At 44.4% G+C, this 21,130-nt stretch overlaps 2 protein-coding genes across 31 annotated transcripts in view; one reads left to right on the forward strand and one right to left on the reverse strand.

The window, feature by feature from the left end:
* Window positions 1-21,130, reverse strand: part of SETD4 (SET domain containing 4) — a 286,569-nt gene that overhangs the window by 72,528 nt on the left and 192,911 nt on the right. For 11 of the 30 annotated variants that reach the window (XR_011533848.1, XM_070597432.1, XM_070597433.1 and 8 more), the window contains 2 exons: window positions 7,369-7,474; window positions 1,970-2,065 (listed from right to left, as the gene is read on the reverse strand). Coding sequence is in view for 29 of the 30 variants with exons in the window: in XM_070597432.1 (XP_070453533.1) it covers window positions 1,970-2,065; window positions 7,369-7,441 (169 nt within the window). In the remaining variant the exon portion in view is untranslated. Of the gene's footprint in view, window positions 1-1,969; window positions 2,066-7,368; window positions 7,475-8,259; window positions 8,579-8,603; window positions 9,156-13,403; window positions 13,538-21,130 lie in introns of those variants that run through there. The other 19 variants (XM_070597444.1, XM_070597440.1, XM_070597442.1 and 16 more) reach the window with 12 other exon arrangements.
* On the forward strand, window positions 13,470-19,105 carry LOC103548815 (carbonyl reductase [NADPH] 1). Its single transcript, XM_070597451.1, has 3 exons — window positions 13,470-14,025; window positions 14,546-14,653; window positions 18,556-19,105. The coding sequence occupies exons 1-3, from the start codon at window positions 13,737-13,739 to the stop codon at window positions 18,990-18,992; spliced, it is 834 nt and encodes a 277-aa protein (XP_070453552.1). The 5' UTR covers window positions 13,470-13,736; the 3' UTR covers window positions 18,993-19,105.

Genomic DNA, 21,130 nt, shown 5'->3' on the forward strand with positions numbered 1-21,130 from the left:
GCAATTTGCAAACCAGGAATTGGTCATCACCAGACACAGAGTCTGCCTGAACCATGGTCCCGGACTCCCCAGCCTCCCGAACTGTGAAAAATAACTTGGTGTTTAAGCCACCCAGTCTATGGCAATTTGTTGTAGCAGCCGAGCTAAGACAGAAGCTTCCTTACCCCTAGAATTGTAAGGAGTGGGTTCTGATCACTACCCAACCATTGTGCTCTCTAGCTCCCATATGCCCATGACTCTGTGGATGGGCCACGGGAGAGATGTTCCCTTTCATAAACAGTAACTCTTCACTGCTCCAAATTATAGACAGAGAACTTATTTTCAGGCATTCCATTTAAACCACATGCCAATTCCTTCTTGCTAATGTTAAACCTATCTTTCTCAGGACAAAGGACATGGAGGAGTAGGCAGGCCTTAGCACAAGTCTACTCCTGACACTATTTTCTCTTGATCATCTCATGAAGAACTCCAACCAGTCAAATCTAACAGAATGGCTTTTACTGATTGTTCCCTGACACACAAAAACAGAAAGTTAAACATTCTGTTGGAGGCTGACAATTATGGTTCACCAACATAAAGTAAGAGCAGCCCTATTAGAAAATGGCTCAAATCAAGTATTTTAGCCGAATGTAATCACGTGTAACTGATGCATAGGGAACAACTTTACAAACATCACCTCACTTGGCCAGGGCCACACATGGTATATCGTCTATCTTGGGTGATGTATAAGGAAGTTAATTTGCTCAAAGTGAAATTACCCAATGGGTACTCGAATAATCATTTTAATGGCCAAGGGGAGCATTCAGAAGCATATGATTTAATTTTTCTATAGGGTAAAAGATGCCTGCACCTGCCCTGTGAAACAGACTTCAAGGCCCCACTCACATAACTGTCTCTGTGCTACAGCAGAACCAAAATCCTTATGAGAGCATCTTGGTCGTCTCCTTGGTTACCTCCAGCCCACTTCAGGATAGAGCTGGGTGGCCTTGTATGCAGACACATACCCATGGCAAGCGGCCCAACTTCTCTAAGAGAATGTTCCAGAACAGAATGCTAATCCAAACTCCATAACAAGATCCTCAATTTCCAGAAAAGAATGTTAACCCAGCCTCCACAACAAGCTACTCAACTTCCGGAAGAGAATGTTAATCCACCTCTGCCAAGGTGACTGTTGAAGCTGTGGCCACCAGAGGGTTCCTCCTCCGAGACTTGGGAAGCACAGTCACCACCCAGCTGAGGGAGCAGTATGCTGAGGCCTCTCCAAGGACTCCTCTCCTCCAGCCACACCACAGAAAACAAGCACCTCCGAGGGTTGTTTGGAACCTCCCTTCCCTGAGAAAACCATCTGGATTCACCTGACCTATGGGATAATCTCATTAGCCTGCATGGTCTGAAAAATCCCATGAAACCACTGTAGGTATGTTGATGAGGACAGCAGTCACCACTTTACACAAATGTCTGGTGTATCAGGACACAGCGAAGACATTTCCTGCAAGTCTAAGGGCCAGGAATACCTGGAATTCTGCTGACAAATAATTTAGTTTTGTAGACACGACACGAAGATTCAGGTAATTGATCATATCAATTGTCTGGGCTGAGGAAAGATGAGTCAAATTTGTGGCTCACCTCTGACAGGCATACAACAAGATTTTATAATAGTCATGGCTTTTATGTGTCATCCTTATATCTGCCTTTGTCTTACTTTTCTATTCTTATTTCCTTTTTTGAATTTTTCATTTTATTTCACCATTCTGGAATTTCTCCCCACAAGCCACTTTAATTCATTTTTGGAACAAGGCAAAGTATAAATAAGTATTACAGGTCCAAGGCAGGAAGGTTGACGCACAGTAGAAGATTGCTCCCAGAGAGGATACAGCTCACCTGCAGGAATCACCCCCGCTTTCCTGGCACCTGTGCCCACACGTCTTTCATGTGAGAAAGGTCGTGAGAGTCGAAAGCCAGACTGTACCTGGAAAACGGGCAGGTGTTAAGTTCATGTCTTCAAACTTCCTCTCTTTCAGCCACTTCTTCAGCTCTATAAATTCAGGCTTGTAGCTCTCATTCACTAATCAATGGAAAGAAAAAATAGTGATTAAAATCACCATATAATCAGATGACCAGTTAAAAAGAAAATCTCTGATGAACTGTCCCAGTGTTCACAAACAATTCAGATAGCGTTATCGCAAAAGGGGATACATTTTAACACACACGAATAATGTAAACGAAAAAAGAAAAACCATATGAGCATCTCAAAGACATAGGAAAAGCATTTGATAAAATCTAACATTCATTCCTGACAAACACTCTCAGCAAACAAGGATAGAAAGGAACTTCCTCAACCTGATGGAGAATATCGAACAGAAAATCTACAACCAACATACCTAATAACCAAAAACTGAGCGCTTTCCCGCTAAGACCAGGAACAAGACAAGGATGCCTATTCTCCCCACTTCTACTCAACATTGTATTGGTGGTTCTGTCCAGTGCAATAAGGAAAGCAAAATAAAGAAAAGGACCTATTATGGCTTGAATTGTATACCCGAATGCTTATGTGTTGAAGTCCTAGGCCCCAGTACCTCAGAATATGACCTTATTTAGAGATGGGGTCTCATGATGAGAAAACAGCTATTTGGAGTTGCCCTCACCTAGGCATTTTACAATATGACAACCCTGCTCACACCCAGAGTCTGGATATTCAGGTAAGGACCTGAGCTTACGATTCCCTGCGCAAGTTCCAGCAATGCTTCTCCTGGGGCACCTGTTAAAATAACCACTTAGAGTTGAGCCTGCAGAAAGTTAGTGACCGCCACCCTAACCACCTTATAAATAATAAGTGCTTGCTACACTGCTGTCTATCTCCTGCTCGCTCATGACCTGGGACTGAGGACAGCCCCTCTAAACCCCATCCACATCTTTGGGATCTATAAGTAATAAATCTTCTTACTTTACTTCTTTTATACGATTATATTGAATCTGTGCCTCCAATCAAAATGGCCCGAGGGTTTTCACTACCCCAAAAGCAGGGGTTCAGATGCTGAGGGAGCTACGTGCCGACCCGCATGAGTGCCTTGTCCCTCCTCATTCGGCAGGTCATAATCCGCACAGTCTTAACACACTAGCTACCGGCCTTCCTACACAGGTCTTTACAGAGGAAATCAAGTTAAAATAAGGTCATTAGGGTGGGCCCAATCCAATATGACTGGTATCCTTATGAAAAGAGAAAATCTGGACAGAGAATGCACAGAGAGAAGACGACAGAAGAGACACAGGGAGAAGACAGCCGTCTACAAGGAGAGAGGCCTGGAACAGATCCTTCCCTCATAACCCGCGATGCTGCTGACACCTTGATTTCGGACTTCTAGCCTACAGGACTGTGAGACAGGGAAATTTACAGCTGTAAATGCCTATATGGAAAAACAAGACTCAATTAAAACACAGGCAAAGGACTTGAATGGATATTTCTCCAAAGATGATACACAAATGCTGAAGAGCATATACAAAGAGTTCGACATCACTAATCATTACAGAAAGCCAAATCAAAATCACAATGGGTACTGTCTCACACCCATTAGGATGGCTACTATCAGAAAAACAGAAACCAAAAAGTGTTGGCAAGGATGTGGAAAAACTGGAACTCTTGCACACTGTTGGTGGGAATGTGAAATGGTACAGCTGCTGTGGAAAAACAGTATGTCGATTCCTCAAGAAATTAAAATATAATTATCATATGATTCAGCAATTACAATTCTGGATGTATATCCAGAAAAGAAAGCAGGGCCTCAAAGGGATATCTGTCCACCCACATTCACACCATCATTATTCACAATAGCTAAGAGGTAGAAGTAACCTAAATATCGTTAACGGATAAATGGATAAAGAAAATGTCGTATATATAAATATACAATGGAATATTACTTAGCCTTAGAAAGAAAGGACTTTCTGACAGGTGTTACAGGAATGAACCTTGAGGGCATTACGCCAAGTGAAACAAACCAATTACAAAAAGACAAGTACTGTATGATTCCACCTATATGAGTTATCTAGATAGTGAAGGTCATGAAAAGAAAAAGTAGAAGGATGGTTACTAGGAGCTGGGGGGAGAAGGTAATAAGGAGTTGTTATATAATGGGTATAGAACTCCAGTTTTGCAAGATAAAAGGAGTTCTGGAGATTGGTTGCACAAAAATGTGAATGTACTTAACATTACTGAAGTATACTTAAAAATGGCCAATTTTATGTTATATGTATTTTACCACAATTAAACATAAAAATTTTGGTGGACAGGCCCAGTGGCAAAGTGATTAAGTGTGCACATTCCGCTTTGGCAGCCTGGAGTTCGCTGGTTCAGATCCCAGGTGCAGACATGGCACCGCTTGGCAAGCCAGGCTGTGGTAGGTGTCCCACATATAAAGTAGAGGAAGAAAGGCACGGCTGTTAGCCCAAGGCCAGTCTTCCTCAACAAAAAAAGAGGAGTGGCAGCAGATGTTAGCTCAGGGCTGATCTTCCTCAAAAAATAAATAAATAAAAATTTTAAAAGTCTGAAATCAAAAACCTAAATAAATGGAAAGACATACCTGGTTTATGGTTTGGAAGTTTCAATATTGTTGAGATGTCAAATTCTCTCCAAATTGATCTATAGATTCAATAATTCCTAATCAATACTCGAGCAGGCTTTTTCATAGAAATTGACAAAATGATTCTGAAATTCATATGGAAATACAAAGGATCTAGAGTAGCCAAAACCATTTCGAAATACTGATTTCAAAAATTATTATAAAGCCACAGTAACCAGCAAAGAGCCAGCTATTGTCATAAAGACAACAAACAGATGAATGGAACAGAACAGAAAGTCCAAAAATGGATCCACACATAAATGGATAACCTATCTTTTACAAAGGTACACAGCCAATTCAGAGGAGAAAGGATAGTTTTTTCATAAATGTTGCCGGAACAATTTGATCTCCATAAGCAAACGAAATAAACTTATTCATGTCTTGCACCATATATAAAAATTAACTCGAACTGAATCATAGACTTAATATAAAGCCTAAAACCATAAGACGTCTAGAAGAAAACATAGGAGAAAATCTTTTCAACCTTGGGTTAGGCAGATTTCTTAGGTACAACACCAAAAGCAAGGTCCACAAACAACAAATTGATAAACTGGACTTTTATCAAATTTTAATTTCTGCTCTTCAAAAGAGACTGTTAAGAGAATTAAAAAAGAAGCCACAGCGTGATTGAAAACATCTGCAAATCAAGTATCCGATAAAGAACTCGAATCCAGAATATCTAAAGAACTCTGAGTAGTCAAGAAAAACAACACAACCTAATTAAAACATGGGTGAAAGATCTAAACAGTGAACCAAAGAATGCCTGGATAAATGGCAAATAAGCACACTAGTCATTAGGAAACGCAAATCAAAAACCACAATAACACAGCACTTCACACCACTTAGGAGGGCTATAATCACAAAGACGACAACAAGTGTTGGCAAGAATGTGGAGCAATTGGAACTCTCATAAACTGCTGGTGGGAACATGAGATTATACAACCAGCTTGACAGTTTGACAGTTTCTTTAATAACAAAACCTACACCTATGATATGATTCAATCATTTTACTCCTAGGTATTTACCCAAGAGAAAAGAAACTATGTGTCCATGCAAAGATTTGTTGTACACAAATGTTCATAATGGCTTTATCTGTAGTAGGCAATGAATGAAAACACCCCAAACGTCCATCAACATTATAGATAAGCAAATCATGGCATACAGTCAACAATAAAAAAGAATGAACTACTGATACACAGCAACAAAGAATTACCCCAAAATGATTATCTTGAGTAAAAGCAGCCAAATAAAAGAAAAACTCATACGCTATCATTTTATAAAACTATAAAATGTAAACAAATTGATAGTGACAGAAAGTAGATCACGGGTTGCATGGGGACAGGGGGAGGAAGGGTTCAAAGAGGGCCAAAAGGAAAGGATTACAAAGGTAAATAAGGAAACTTCCTGGGGTGATGGATATGCTCATTATCTTGACTGCGGCGATGGTTTCCTGTACAAACACATAAGTCAAAATCTATCAAATTCTACACATTAAAATGTAATATTCATTGTATGTCAGTTATACCTCAATAAAACTGTTTTTTTCAAATACGATCCACGATATAATACTCCCAAAATATATTATCACAAACCAAAAACTAGATTTTACAGTAAGAGTATTTAATGACTGAGCATTTAATGAGCAACTACTATCCACACAGCATATGTTGCACTGTAGGGAAAGCTCAATGTGTTCTTCACCCTCAAAAAGATCACATTTTAGGTGGGAAACAAGACTTCCAGGAAAAACAACTAGAAAACCAGTAGGTCCCTAAGAATAATGCCCAATAAGCAACTTCACAAAAGGTGACATTTGTGAGAAATGGAAATGGCATTACCAAAGACATAATCTCAGCTCAGTCTTGAAGGTTAGAGAGAAAGGGAACAAGTAACAAGAAGGAAAACAGGTGTTCTGGGCAGAGGAAGGATTACGAGGAAGGGCAGTGGTGCAGAGCATGCTCAGGGAACCATGAGTAAGAACAGACGTCCAGTACATGGAGGGGCAGGGTGGGGCCACCTACAAGAGGAGTCGATGTCACACAGGAGGAGCTCAGATGTCACACAAGAGGGAAGGAGCATTCATGGAGGCTCCCCACCAAAAAGGCGACAGGGAACCAGTCCCTTAGGAACATCAGACTGACAGCAGCAAATGGAACAACAGGCGGGGAAGAAAAACAAGGGTGTAGGTAAACCAGCAAAGACCCAGCTGAAATCATCTACAGGCAGAACAGAGAAGCAGTTCACCTACGAAAGGCCAGGCGAGGTCGAGCAGGACACTGGCTACAGAGGACAAAGAACCACAGTCAAAGATCACCTCCGAAGATGCTGACACACCTGAGGTCCACCAGGACGAGTGGTTAAATTTTCATCAAAAATGACAACTGCATTTATGTAGTACTTTCCAGCTGGCCAAGCACTTTCACATACAGTATCTCGTTCAGACTGGGCTACACTGAACTTGAAATGATGAATTTAGATCCAAACACTGAGATCCTACAGGTAGCTAGAGGCCAGGACCAGAAACAGAAATCTGGGAGTCATCTCCAGAGCAGACGTACTTGGAGCAATGAGAACTATATTCATAGTCCCACAGGGTTTAAAAGAATATAATGGCACTAATAAAAGAGTATTCTTTAAGAAATATCCTTTTTGAAAAGTGCCCATGAGCCTCTGAGAAAAGCGCCATGTATCTGTTCATACCAATCAACAAAGCATTCCTTTTTCCATCACTGGCACCAAATGATCTAAACTGTACCTCCTCTTGATTCAGAACTTCTGAAGAGTTTTCGTCTTCTGATCCGGCTTGTTCTTCCTCTTCCCTTCTTCATACTACAAGTGCAGTTTCTGTTTAGGTGCCCAATCTGAAACAAAAAACATTTCTTTGCCTTCCTATCCAGTTGTATCATAATCACGGTTCCTCGTACCTATAAGGATGTAATGCTGATTAATCATGGAAACCCTCATAACTGATTTCATGACCATGTGCTTTGGTGACTTACACATCTCAGTCCTAATCAACACTGACTAAGCACCGATCTAATTATATTTTGAATGAACAGTAGCCATGAAGCCACCATCAGCTAGGAAGTCTTGGAGGAAAAAAAGAAAAATCCTCTTTGAGTGTGAAGTAATGGTTTGTTCTTAGAACCACGATCCTGAAGTCAATGTGATTAAATGGGGTTTGCAACAGATTAGAGAATGAGAGCCAAGAAAGCAGACAAAACAAAGAGATGATCATAAAACCTAAAACGACTATTAGACTGTCCACATGCCACTTCTTTGGAAGCATAAAAATGAAATCCATTAACCACCAATATGACACAGGCAATGGACTGAGAACTAGGCAGCCATTCAGTGGAAGAAGGTACATGCTAACACGTAAAAATGTCCCAGATATATGAGGTGAAAAAATAAAGCTGCAGAACATTACAAATGCAATGTTCCCTTTCGGGTTTGCTTCTGAGCATATTATATATGTTTATAAAAACGGGTTTAAGAAAGGATATTCAAAGCCGTGCAAGGGGAGAAGGCTGGACTGTTACTTTGGTATCCTATTCTGTGACTTACATAACAGGAATATTACTTAGGTGCACATATGTACAGTTTAACCATACACCTGTTCCTAAAATCTACTACTAAAACATACCGGACCGAAATGAACAACAAAACAAGAACCCCAGGCACTCAACACGGCGCTTCAGCAGTGGAAGGCTCATTGTCCGATCTACCCAAAGATGGCGAGGCCGGTACCAGGGCCCAGCGCTGCCCCCGCACACGGGCCGGGAACCCCACAACCACCCCCGGGCCGGCCGCGCGGGGCTCGGGTCCAGCGAGCCAGCTCTGCACGAGCGCCCGGTGACAGCACGGGTGACACTCGGCTGCCGGCACCGTCCTCCCGCCCACAGTCCTCAGAATGTTCCACACACACCGCACCCCCGCCCGCCATATTCGGGCCGAAGCGCCTCAGGCCCCGGGGGTTACAGACGCAACCTTAGGCTCCTTCGCATCCCACACACGCGCCTCAACGGCGGCTTCTTGGGTCAAATACGCTAAATGAACGGTTTCCAGAGCATGGACGGATACCGTAGCGCCCAGTACAATGCCCGGCCTCGTGGAGATCGGCAACCTGAGCTCAGTTCTCCTCTTTACAACAAAAAATTAAAACGTGAGGAAAACTCCCAAACTACCCGGCTCCTGTTGCCCTGGCAACCCCGGGTCACCGGTTTCCCTGACCCCGGAAGTTCTTCCGGCCCACCCGCGGTGGGGCACCGCCCCCAAGATGGCTGCGGCGATGACGAGCCCACTACAGGTGGAAACTCCGTACAGCGCTCCTCCGGAAGGCGAATGCAAGAAGCGAGCCGGAGCGGCAGAGGGAGAGGCTGAGGGCCGTCAGGACCGCATCGAGTCCTCACTGACCCAAGTCCTAAGTCGCCGGGCGGACCCTTCCCTCCGCTGCAGGCCCACGTCTCCTGGCCTGCGCATGCGCATTGTTTCCTGGATGCGTCACGGACTCTGAACTCCCGAGCCAAGGGCGAGAAAACCCAACGGCTCAGGTTCGAGGAACCTCCGCCCTGAAGACTCCCACCGCAGTCTCTCCTGCCACAGTAGGGGGAGGGCCCTCCTAAGGCTGGCGTCGCGGCCCCAGCCCCTAAAGCAGGCCCCCACACGTCCCTTGATCTGCTGCGCCTCCCGCTAAGGCCTAGCAAGCCTGGCCCGGGCCCCCTAGTTCACAGGCTTTGCCTCGACCGGCTTTGCCTGGATCGGCTCCACCCCGCCATCTGCGGGCAGGGAGCCCTCTAGCCCGTTTGCCCCATGAGGCCCGCCCAATTCTCCCTATCCGACCTAGCAGTCCCAGAGGCCGCCTACAGATTTCCAAATCATTATGTACCTGCTACTCCCTCTAGGAGACAGAGCTCAGTCTCTGCCCCACCCACCCCCGCCCTGACTGTGGACTCTCCTTAGAGACTTGCCTCCAGAGAGTACAGTACGGGATGGGGGAAGAGTAATTTTACAGTGGAGAAACCTGGAAAACACCGCCTTGGCCATGTCCGTGCAAATAATCCATAACAACCTATAAATCAAAATTGGGTTGAGTTTATTATGAGCCAGAGTAAGGATTATAACCCGAGGAGGCCTTAGAAGGCGTTCCCGAGAAGCATGGGTTGCAGTACAGTCTTTTATCTTTTTGGAACAAAGAACATGTAGTAATCACACCCAGGATACATTTTCATGAAAATTTCAGAGGTATTAAGTTGCAAATGACCAGGTCAACGTGACCCTGATGTCAGGAAGGGGACCAATCCAGACACTACCAATAGGGAAGGATGCATTCTTATCTTGAGAGTGCATTCTTTACTTTAATGGTTAAGCTTATGTACAATGTATGTTTCATAGACCACAAGTCAGGCTTTTTAGTTCCAGCCGGATCAGTTTTGAACCCAACTTCTTACCCCTTATACCTCAATATGTGAAAATTCTCTTGTCAGCCAGGTGATGAGAGTTAGCACAAATGATTTCATTCACTCCCCTCCCCCCACATTAAAAGACTGAAACACTGGCATACTTTCTAACAGCTCGAGGCCCCATCATAGGATGACTCAAGCCCCCTTAACATGCTCAAGGCCGCCAAAAGGATTTCCTATTCGTTCTAGCCCACATCTGACCATAGGCTCTTTACCACCCTTTCTTAGAGCATTTATTTACAATTTGTGAACCCTTCTTCTGTCTGTTTGAGATATATACCCATCTGCTCCAACCCAGGAGCGTCTTTCTTAAGGATTTGAAAGCCATTGTGTTGAAATGTAATCATGAGAAAGCACAGAACCTCCGTCTCCCAGTCTCTGTGTAGCAGACACTGTGGCCTACTGACCTTTACACTGACCAACCCAACCCTTTGCAATTTTTCACTCTCCTGACTGGACTAAAGACCCTCAGTTCTCCCACCCAACTCCCTCATGCTTTCATTGAAATGCCAGTCATCTCTGTACAAATTCAAGTTGAGTTGAGGTCGTGCTGGACCCACCGCCCTATTGCAAGAGTATGTTACTTATTAAAATCTGCTGTTATATTGTTTAATTTTCATAGACTTAAGTAAATTGCCTGGAGTGACATGCTTACTCAGCGGCTCAGCTACAATTAGATTCTGAGCCTCTAAGTCCATGCTCTACCCATAGGCAAAGCTTATTGACCATCCTAAACAGGCAGAAAGTATAAGAAGAAGAGCCAGGGTCAAGTCGAATTCTGTGAGGATAAATAATCATGGGCAGGGGAAGACCCCGAGAGCTCAACAACTTAGAATTTAACTTAGAATTTAATACTGTTTTCCAACATCTATTATGTTAATAGACACCATGGAACTGTGTACCTTAGGACAAATAAAATAACTGTTTTGAAGCAGTGGGTGGTAAAGATGTGCGTTTATTCCACAAGTTAATAGATGTGATAAAATTCTTTCTCCATATAGCAGCCAGGATGATCTCAGACTTGACTCTCACAACCAAGGAATACCTTCCACATTAGCCATTAGATTCCTAACAGAGATCCGGGGCCTCCACCTTTACTTTCTTATTTTCCTTCTCACGTTCAGAACCCAGACAAGGTGCTGTGTGCGAGGAAGGGTGGGAGGCTCACAAACACACCACCAGGATCAAGACCCAAGTTTGACAGAGAAAAAATATACAAAATCTTAATTCAAGATCTTAATTCACTGGCTTTACATTAGCATGCTTCTCCAAAACAAACTTTCTAAAACTTTCCCATACTCAAATCTTTCAGTCCTTTCCTTTGTGATTCTTCCCTGTCCTTATGCTGACAAACCCCTTTGCCCATAATGAAAAATAGAAATTTTACTTGTATTTTCTTATACTTGTTTTATACTTTCATTTATAAACCCATAAATTTGAAAAGTGAGAAAGCTCTTTTTCTTTCTCTTTATAAATTAATTGGTGTACTTGGAAGGTGAGGATCTCTTTTTTTCCTTTTCATGATTGCCCCCTTTCCCCACTACCATTTTCTGGAGTAATTCTTTCTTTCCCCTGTTAATTGTTAATGTCACTTTTATCATACACTACATTCTCATACTACATAATGTTTATGGATTATATTTTCTGGAGCATCCTGCCCCACTGACTTGTCACTTCTTGTGTTGGTACCAGTACTACAAGGATAAATCAGGCTGAACATCCTGATTCACGGCCCTCTTAGAATTGGCCTTTTGAAATAGCAGGCCCCTCACCATGACCAGACTTCCCTACATGTCATGTTGGATTGCTGAGTGACCCTCAGTGGATTTAGTCCATCCCACATCCTTCCAGCACTGGCTCACCCCCGATATAGAAGAAAGTAAATGAGGCTAGGGGTGTGCAGAGAGGCCAGCAAATGACAGACCAAGCATACACTTGGATAAGGGAGAAAATCCAAAACAAAGCTCTTCATCCTGAATGAAAAAAAAAAATCCCAAATGGTTATAAAGTACCACTCCAGCTACGAAACATTTTTGAAACAAGACAATTTTAGAAATGGAGAACAGATTACTGGTGGACAGGGCTGAGGGAGGGGAGGGTGGGAGCAAGAGAGAGGTATGTTTGGTTTTAAAAGAGCACAGGAGGGATCCTACTGCTGATGGAAATGTCCTGTATCTTGATTGTAGTGGTGGATACACAAACCTACACTTGTGATAAGATTGTATGGATCCAAATACACACATACAAATAAGTACAAGTGAAATGAGGAAATCTGGACATGATTGGTGGATTGTTTTGATGTCAGTATTCTGAGTGTGATATTGTACTGGAGTTTTGCAAAATGTTACCACTGAGGAAAACTGGGTCAAGTGCAAGGAATCTCTATCTTACCTCTTACTACTGCATGTGAATCTGCAATTACCTCAAAAAATATTTAAGAGAATAAAAAAGCAAACCTCTTTCCCTTATTATTAATTTTGTGTGTTGCAACTGATTGGAAACCTACCTTGCAATGGCAACATAATTGGCATCTATCTAAAGCACCCCTGTTCACCAGAACTTTGTGCTGTGAAGGGAACATCGTGGAGGTGTCTGTACAATACAGTGCCCACTAGCACGTGTGACTGTTGAGCACTGGAAATGTGGCTAGTGCAACTAAAGAACTGAATTTTAAATTGTATTATTTTCATTAAATTTACATTTAAATGGCCACTTGTGGGAAGTGGCTACCTCAACAGCCAGCTCAGAAGTGAAATTCGACCCTATAGTCGGCTATTCCTCTGCTGTTAGTAGGAAATAGTAAGGAAGAAAATTCATTTCCCACCACTGAACTACTTTATGAACTTTCTGAGGATCCACTTCTTCACATTAAAATGAAGATAATAAGATGCATCCTGACGAGTTATTCTGAGTGTGAGAAAGGGCTGCAACACCCGGGAGCACGTTTACAGTGCAGGACCTGGATACAGCCAAGTCGATGACCCTGCAGGTGTGTAGGGAGGTAACCCTGTCATGATTTCGTAAACGCTCCCCACTGCGGGGTGAAAATCAGCCAAGGATAAGCCAGGAGCTTTGCTTCCATACTTAGGGGAGAAATCAACACACACTAAATCCCCTTGTCACGTCTTCCCACCTTATTCCACATCTCTAGATCCAAAGATTTCAGTTCACGCGGTATTTCTGAAAACGCCAGGAAAAAAAAAAAAAAAAAAGTCTGCAAATGCCCCATTTCTTCAAGCACAACCTGGAAGAGTTGAAATAGTCGGGGGAACACAAGAGAAAGACTCTTGGAGAACCAGAGCTACGGTTTCAGTTGAAATGTACTCACGCGGCCTATCAGAATGGTTCTCTCTGCCAGGCAGGCAGCCTATAACAGCAATCGGCCTTAAATCTTCTGCGAGCCAGTTTCGCAAAGTGGCGAGTACTACTGCTTTGCAGTCGCTGCGCCCCATGAGGTTCCCAGGGACCAAGCCATGAGGGGGCGAGGCCTGCGCTTGCGCGCCGAGCCAGGCGGCTGGGGGCGCGCGTCCTGCTAGCGCGCAACCAGCGCCCTCGGAGACGTCAGGCTTCTTAAGCTGCGCGCAGCGGCCGCGCGGAGCCATTTGTACTTGGGAGACAGAACCGCTCTCCGCACCAGCGCCCCGCGGTCCCCCACCCAGCCATGTTGTCCAGCAGGCGTGTGGCGCTGGTGACCGGGGCCAACAAGGGCATCGGCTTCGCCATCGCGCGCGACCTGTGCCGGCAGTTCTCAGGGGACGTGGTGCTCACGGCGCGGGACGCGGCGAGGGGCCAGGCGGCCGTGCAGCAGCTGCAGGCGGAGGGCCTGAGCCCTCGCTTCCACCAGCTGGACATCAACGACCTGCAGAGCATCCGCGCCCTGCGCGACTTCTTGAAAAAGGAGTACGGGGGCCTCGACGTGCTGGTCAACAACGCGGGCATCGCCTTCAAGAGTAAGGAGCCCGGTGCTCGCAGGAGAAGCGTTCTGCCTGGGTGGCCAGATCCATGGGAGCATCCCTGCGGTGGGGCTCCCCTGCCTTTGGAGTCCAGGATGGCTGCCTGGGGAAGGAGGAGGGGTGGGGACAGGGGTGCGGCTACAGCAGAGTGCACCTGGAACTGGACTGCCTTCCAGCCAGAGGGACCTTTGTATTTCTTTGTCTGGGACGCCTGGGGATCTTTTCCAGGGTGTCACGCAGTTTTTCTCTGATTGAATTTCAGGGAAATAGGGGGACTTTTTAAGCCATTTTAAAATAATTAAGAAAATTGCACAAACTTGTACACAGAGATCCCATGTGTGGACCCGGTTGGTACATTGTCAAACTAGGAAATTGTCATTGGTACAACTGTTAACTACCTGCCAGTTTTACACAAAATTCACCCAATTTCTTTTGGACGCTTTAAAAAATATAATTCTATGGGTTTTTACCACATGGCTACCATTTATTAACTCTACCTTCCTTCTTCCTCTGAAAGCTGTGGACCCCACTCCGTTTCCTATTCAAGCAGAAGTGACAATGAAAACAAACTTTTTTGGTACCCGAGATGTCTGCACGGAGCTACTGCCTCTCATAAAACCCCATGGTGAGTCCGATGAGGAGCCCAAGCCATGCTGGTTCTGGCACGATCTGCCCTGCCTGCCTCTGCTCTCATCTACAAGCCCCTGCTACCTCTCTCTGCTCTGCTACACTGACTCCTTGTTGTGTCTCCACTGGGCCAGGCATCCTTGTGCTTCAGGCTCTGCACACACTTGTCCAGTGGTCATCAGTGCTCTCTGCCCCACTGGTCATTGCACAGCTGACTCTTTCTCATCCTTCAGGTCTTTGTTCAAAAGTCTCCTCAGAGAAGCCCTTTACCTGCTCTGTGCCCCTCACACGTTGGAATTCCCTGAGGATTCCATCCCGGCTCCTTCCTCCTCCCTCTCCCTCTCTGAGTGATCCTATTCAGGCTAGAGGAGCCTTCGCAGCCTTCAATTTGTTATCCTCCCACATCTTTTTCTGTGTCTTATATAGTGTATTATATTTATGGGGTTTTAGATGCTAAACCCACTGTACATATGTGAGATAAATATCATTTGGTCTTTACAAGTTCAGCAGGTCCCGATGACCACCCTCAGTTTCAGAAATTCACTAGGACTCAGAACTCAACAGAGCCCATGATACTCAAAATTATAGTGTCTTATCAAAAATGGAGACCAATTAAATCAGCAATGGGAAAAGTCTCATAGCCCAGGGTCCAGGAAAGACCAGGCATGGAGCTTCCAGTTCTCCTCTCCCAGGGGAGTCCTGCAAACAGCATGTTTTCTCCAGGCGGTGATATGTGACAATACACATGGACTATTGCCAACCGGAGAAGCTTATCCTGCCTAGTATTTGGTATTTTTGTTGGGGTTTGTCACATAGACATGGCCCACCACTCTCTGCTGACCTTACTCGCCAGCATCTCCAGAAGTCCAGCTGATAGCAGGTAGCCCAAAGTAGCACCATAATTACCCCGTTAGCATCTATTCTGTAGCCTGACCCTAGACCCCCTGAGTAAACAATGACACTCTGTATCAGGCAGGACATTCCAATTGTGTAAAGATTACCTTCCAGCAGCCGTGGGTTCAGGGCCAAATCTTTCTTTGGCCAAGCTTAATCCTTTACTTTCATAGGCCACACCCTGGTCCTTTGCCAAGGCTCTCTTCCAGCAAAGGATCATTGAGGATCTACATTTACTAGAGCATTTATATAACACATACAGCAATTGTGTCAGAAATATGCCTGACATTTGCAGGCGCCAGTGTGGGGTAGGAATAGATTTAAAGGAACAGATAATCCATCCCCTGAAACCACTACATGCACGTTTGTGGGTTTATAGTAATTTGATTCTTTCACTGATCAACTGCTGTTTATACCTTATTTAGCATAGTATTTGTGTAGATCATTTAGTATTGTTAAGAGATAAACTAAGGCATATTAAAAATTTAAGCATTTATTTGAGAAAAAATCTATTCGAGTGGAGAAGGAACAAATGGGAAGTGCTTAGGAGTACCCCACCACTTTTGTAGAAAAAAGGCTGGAGCAAAGGAAGGAGATTATTGATTGGCTATAGCTTCCAGACCAGTTGGCCATTGCTGATGGGTGGTCCTTAGGTTTCGTTTTTGTAACCTAGAGGCATTTACAGGCTTAGATTTTGGTTTGCTTGATAGGCCACCATGACGTTAGAGCCACCTCAGTCTAATGGGCTCCTTCTCTAATTCATTTAACTGATGGTTAATTATAGCTCGTGGTTAGCTAAATTCAGTTCTTCATTATGTGTGCTAGTTGAATATTACCAACGAGGGCACTGTTACACCATATCACAGTATGGTGGTACATGGAACCTGAGAGATAAGAATCGAGAGATGCTGGCACATTGCTAGAGTCCCACTCAGTCGTTAACATTGGTTCAGTTCATCACCATATCACATGACCCTGGCTCGCAGAGCCGAGGCCACTCAGGTTCTCAGGCTTCTCCTCGACCTTGTCATGTCCCGAAAGCAGGAATGGTCTTAGCAACATGTGGCTTCACATTTTCCGGCATCTGGTATGATGGAGCTAAGGGACGATACCGTCTCTTGCTCTGAGCCTCTCGAGACACCAATGTAATATGGGATTTCTCTTGTTGCATAACCCATTTATTCATTCCTTTAGCCTAGGCCACCTTGCTTCCTTTTCTTCCTTATCATTGACTTTTACCCAAAGTTTTTCACCTTTCAAAGAGCTGTCAAGTTCAGCCACTGTGCTGATCCTGATCGCCTGCAGCGAAGGTAGCTAGTCTAACATGTGCCTTCCCTTCAGTCCACTCCCATTCATATCAGGTAGGGTTGGGTTCCATAGGTCCAGACCTCGTGGGCTGTCTCGGCCACTAGGCAATACAGCTGCATTTGCTGTCACTCCACTTTTGCCATATTGGCGAAGGCACATTCTACTCCATCAGGCCCTTGGGACTTCTGACATGAAGGTTTAAACCTGTAGTTACGGGTTCTTGCTGAGGAATTATTCCTGCTTCCCATATCTGCAGTTGTAGCCCTGGTGTCAGGAGTACCGTATCAGGTAGGAAAAAAGAAAGTGGAGGTGATGTGGAGTAGAATCATATAGTCACCCCAGCATCCTCCCCCAGCCCTTCATCCCAAGATCCCCCAGCAGAAGAAAAGAATCTATCGTGTGGGGCATCTCCCTTGGCCCCCTCATGTTGGGTGTGAGCACATGCTCACGAATGTGTGTAAGCCAGCTCTTCATACCTTTCTCTCCTCATGTTTGAGACAACCACCATTTCAACTGCCCATTCCAATTCTCTATCAAAGCTACTACTCCAGGGATAAAAGTGCGTTGCTTGGTCTGCAGAAGTGTAACTTACCAGCCCAAATGGTGTGGTATCTTCTGTTCCACTCCTGCTGTACTGCTTGAACATTGACATCTATGTCGGGTACGCAAAGCCTGGTCCAGAAATAATGTCTCCTTTCGTGAGGACCCATTTGTAGCCTCCCAGGAGTACTACCTAATTCTACTTAGCAGCTGTGTGCAGGGCCTTCCCCTTGGGGAATCTTTCGCATAACCACCTGCAGTCATTGTCTCTCTTGCTGCCAGAGAATGTCCTTTGCATTCTGTGCTTCACAGGGTGTAAGAGTCACGTCAACAATTATCCCATTGCTGCAAGGCTGCAGCTCCCCATGCCCACCTATCTCATGGACCAAGCTGGCCACTTCAAAGAAGCATACCAGGATGCCCACTTGCTGGTTCCACTAGCCTGCCAGACCTGGAAGTGGTTCTTCTGATGGACATTCACTGACATGTCCTACTTTAACTTACCTCTAATTCCTGTAGGGACTTCCATAGGGCTCTGCCCTATATGCACATCCCTTCTGTTGTTCAGTTTCCCACGGCCCCTGTCTGTCAGCATATTGTTGGACATTAGTTACTGCTCCTGAGTTGATAAGAATCCAAACAGAGAGAAAACCCCATGCAGTTCAGACCCCTGAGCTGATTTGTTGTTCCCTTCCTCGATCAGAGTGGCAGCCTTTCAAAGCAGATGCTGTCCATTCACCTAGGATCTGCCATCCATCAACCTTTCAGCTCTTTGTTGGTCCAGAGAGACATGGTCATAGAGCATTGTCAAGTGACATTCATCCTCCAGTGGTCCCAAAGGCAGCCTTTGGTATGATGAGTGCCTCCTTACATTCCTCCTAGCATGTTCCTATGTAAACCATTGTCATTTTCTTATGGAACTTCTGGGTGCTACCCTCTCCATTAGAAAATTTCTCTGACATCATCTTAGACATTCTGGGTAAAATAAGTTCAAGATTGTATCATGTCCTTCACTCATGGAGGCAGTCTTAATTAATGCTCAGGGCAAACTGGTAATTGTCTTGCAAATGGAAGTTTTCTGGTCCAAAATCCCAGCGAAGTTGGTATTCATCATTCTTGTGCATCCTTTTCTACATAACGATTTCTGTTGGATTTTAGGCAGAGTGGTGAATGTGTCTAGCACTGTGAGTCTCAGTGCCCTTCACAACTGCAGCCCAAAACTGCAGGAGAAGTTTAGAAGTGAGACCATCACAGAAGAGGAGCTGGTGGGGCTCATGAACAAGTTCGTGGAAGATACAAAGAATGGAGTGCACCAGAAGGAGGGCTGGCCTAATACCGCATACGGAGTGACGAAAATCGGCGTCACAGTCCTGTCCAGAATCCATGCCAGGAAGCTGAGTGAGCAGAGGAGAGGGGACAAGATCCTTCTGAATGCCTGCTGCCCAGGGTGGGTGAGAACTGACATGTCTGGTCCACGTGCCCCAAAAAGCCCAGAAGAAGGAGCAGAGACCCCGGTATACTTGGCTCTTTTGCCATCGGATGCTGAGGGGCCTCATGGGGAGTTTGTAGTGGAGAAGAAAGTCAAACAATGGTGAGCTCAACTCACAGCTTCTGCGGGCCTCAGTGTATTACGTGCCTTGATTTTACCAAAAAGGCATTTTCACTGTGAAATTATCCATGTCCCAAATAAAGAGGAGGAATCAAAATATCCCTATCACGTACTCTATTTAACTTGGCTATAAATTCTGTGAAGTGTTTTGTAACTTCTTCTGTGATATAGGGGAGAAAATGTAGAATCAACGACAATGAGTGAAAATCATTAGATGAATATTTATAAATTTGAATCTTTATAAATTTCCATTTTGCAGATTATTTACATGCCGACCAGCTCAGAAATTGAATAGACCTAAATGTTAGGTCAAGGAAGGACAGTATAACCCAGGGGTCAACAAACATAGAAACAGTAAGTAAGTACATAGTTTCAGCTTTGCAGGCCACACGATCTTTGTTGGAACTACTCAGATCTGCTGAGGTAGCATGAAAGGAGCCATAGACAATACATAAGCCAATGAGTTGGCAGGGTTTGGCCTGCGGGCTTTAGTTTACCAGCCTCTAGTACAACATGGAGAACACCATGAAGGAAGGATATCTGGTGTGGTGACTATAACACCAAACTCATTAGAAAAACACAATTGCAAAGAGTGAAGTATGAGTGGGCACTTAAGACCCATCCATAAGAGAATCGGAGACAGTGGGGGAAATTGAATATGAATTGGGTGTCCATGGATATGAGAGAACTATTGTCAAATCTCTTCAATATGAATGCATAATTTATGCAGGAAGGAAGTGTCATGAGGTCTGCAACATGAACATGTTTCAGCAAAACATACAGAAGATGAACACAAAAACATCGTAAAATATTCATAATTATTCAACCTAGTCTGTTAGACACATAGGTGTTTACTATACTAGTCTTTCAGCTTTTCTGTTTGAAAGCTTTCAGGACAAACATCTGGAAACGAAAAATCCTGGCTCTGCCACCTTACTGTGTGACCCTGAGCAAAACCACATCTTACTGTGTCTCAGTTTCTCCACCTGTAAAATGAGGACAATGGGCATAGGATTGCTGTGAAGATCCAGTGTCCTGATCCAGGTGAAAATGTTAAAACACAATAAAAGTGCAAAGTGTCTTCCATCTTGAGTCCCTGTCACTGGGACCTAACACCACCCAGGGCTGTGATGAGCTTCTTCCTGCCCAACACTGAGCCTGCCTCCCAGTGGCCCCAGTGACCCTCCCCCACATGCCCTCCCTTCACAGAAGCGCCACATGTTGTAAAGACGGCTGTGCTCTCATGATTATTCTTCATTCTTCACTAGTGATTTTCAGGTTGACAGAATTGAAAAGGGATGTCTCCTGAAAGCAACAGTAGGGCTCTTATTGTAAAAGTGAAGTTTGGGCCAGGCCTGGTGCCCTAGTGGTTAAGTTCAGCTAGCTCCACTTCCGCGGCCCCGGGCCTGACTCCTGGATGGGGACCTACACTCCTCTATTAGCAGCCAAGCTGTGCTGGTGGCCCACATACTAAAAAATAGAGAAACATTTGCTTTGATGTTAGCTCAGGGTGACTATTCCTCAGCAAAAATTAAAAATAAAGTAAAATAAAACTAAAGTTTACAGTTTTCTCCCTTCAACAGGGCAGTTTATTTGCTCCTTTTTATTTTTTTTTTGCAAACCGACACCGTAAGACAGCAATATCTAGATTAACATGATAGCTTCTCAACTGTTTGGAAATATATATATTTGAAGTTACAGGGATGCTTTTTTCCTTAGGACCTTAAAAATAATACCTAATTCTGTATGCCACTTATTTTCTGTGACCTTGGACAAAATCATCAAACTCTGAACACTTTTAGCAAATGGGGATTATGTAGCCATTTAATACAACATTGCAGTCAACGGCTTGGCACACAGTAAGAGCTTCATAAAACATTCCTTCCCACTTGGGGGCTCACTGGGAAGCCCACAGCAAGGCACCCTGCCCACACCGAGAGTCTAATCACAGGACCTAATTCTCTAATTCTCTCTCTTGAGTTTCTCTTGAGAAAGCAAGGAGATCTATGTATGTTACAGGCTCTTAATTAATACCAGCCCTCACATGTGTTCCCCTATGTTGAAGCTAGCATATATGAGGTCAAAACCAAAAGCACACATCCCTGTTCCCTGCTTAAGTTACAC

This window comes from Equus przewalskii, chromosome 27, assembly GCF_037783145.1.
Source record: "Equus przewalskii isolate Varuska chromosome 27, EquPr2, whole genome shotgun sequence".
Lineage (NCBI taxonomy): Eukaryota > Metazoa > Chordata > Mammalia > Perissodactyla > Equidae > Equus > Equus przewalskii.